The 1,286-nt window shown below is 34.1% G+C and overlaps 1 protein-coding gene across 1 annotated transcript; it reads left to right on the top strand.

The window, feature by feature from the left end:
* The first annotated feature begins 365 nt into the window (after positions 1–365).
* On the top strand, positions 366–929 carry LOC110696809. The gene has a single exon (XM_021874145.1). It carries the CDS (start codon positions 366–368, stop codon positions 927–929), a length of 564 nt encoding a protein of 187 aa, XP_021729837.1.
* Positions 930–1,286: the final 357 nt, after the last annotated feature.

Here is a 1,286-nt window from a genome sequence, read left to right as displayed (position 1 = left end):
AGTTTCTAAATAAATGGGATTTATGCTCATCACCCATGTGAGTTTGAAGCTCTTATAGATCTTACCGTAATTATATGATCAAAAACAAAAGTAAATAAAATATTAAAGTACACTAATTTATTTATTTATTTCTAACAGGTCAAATAAAATATTACGAATGTTTAGTTTTCCTAAGCTAATTTTTAAATAAAAATTGTATAGCTAACGAACTTTCGTATGATTAATTCTATCTTCTTTTGTTTGCAATTTAGTTGACATTTTTCAAGAATCCCAATTTTCCACGCTTTTTCATTCCCCTCTCTTCTCTCTATTCTCCTCTTTCTCTAATAAATTCGATTACGAAAATAATTACAACAAATATAAATATGGCCGCAAAAGCGACGATTATTTGCTTCGTAATCACATTTTTTATCCTAGGAGGTATAGCAGTATTGATCGCTTGGTTAGCGGACAAGATGAAATCTCCTACATTTTCCGTCGATCAAGCCGCAGTCAACGACTACAATTTCACCGCCGACAATCGCCTCAACGCTACGTTCACGGTTGTGGTACGATCCCACAACCGTGACTCTAAGTACAAGATTGACTACAACGTTGTTGTGGTCTCAGTATACCACAATGGGTACACCCTAGCATATGATACACTGGGCCCGTATTCCCAACTTCATGGGGATGATATTTTGTTCACGGCCCAACCCAAGGCCCGAAATGTTATGATTTCGGACCCGGGCTTGGCTAGGGATATTAGGAATGAGACTCAAGCCGGACGATTTGAGCTAGAGGTTCGGGTTCGGGCGGCGGTTAGATACGAGGTTAAAAGGTGGAAGCATAAGAATTATACATTGAGGATTATTTGTATTCCTGTGTTAATTGGTTTGTCTTCTGGGAAGAGTTCTCAAAGTACAAAGTGTGATGTAGATCGCTATTGATTTTTTATCCCAAAAAAATAGGAAAAAGGGTAAAAACAAAAGGCTATTTGTTAGGAATTTTTTTTTTTTTTTTTTTTTTATTTTGATAGGAATTATTTGGTTGAATAATTATTTATTTGATTGGGATTACATTATACTATTTGTTACCTTGTTACAAGGGTAGTTTGTATATTCTTTCAAAAGAATTTTGGACTTAGTCATGTGCTTATCATAAATGGCATGAGTTGGATTATGGAAATAATAGAACATGGACTTTGTAAAATAGAGATATTTTCATCTAATTTTTGTTGTATGTACTTATTTTTTTCATGTGAATGGATAGAGAAAGGTGATGTTGACAAATTTTTGGACTTGATT

This window comes from Chenopodium quinoa, unplaced genomic scaffold, assembly GCF_001683475.1.
Source record: "Chenopodium quinoa cultivar QQ74 unplaced genomic scaffold, ASM168347v1, whole genome shotgun sequence".
Classification (NCBI taxonomy): domain Eukaryota; kingdom Viridiplantae; phylum Streptophyta; class Magnoliopsida; order Caryophyllales; family Amaranthaceae; genus Chenopodium; species Chenopodium quinoa.
Note: the sequence above shows the minus strand (reverse complement) of the source record. Positions and strands in the feature narration are given on the sequence as shown.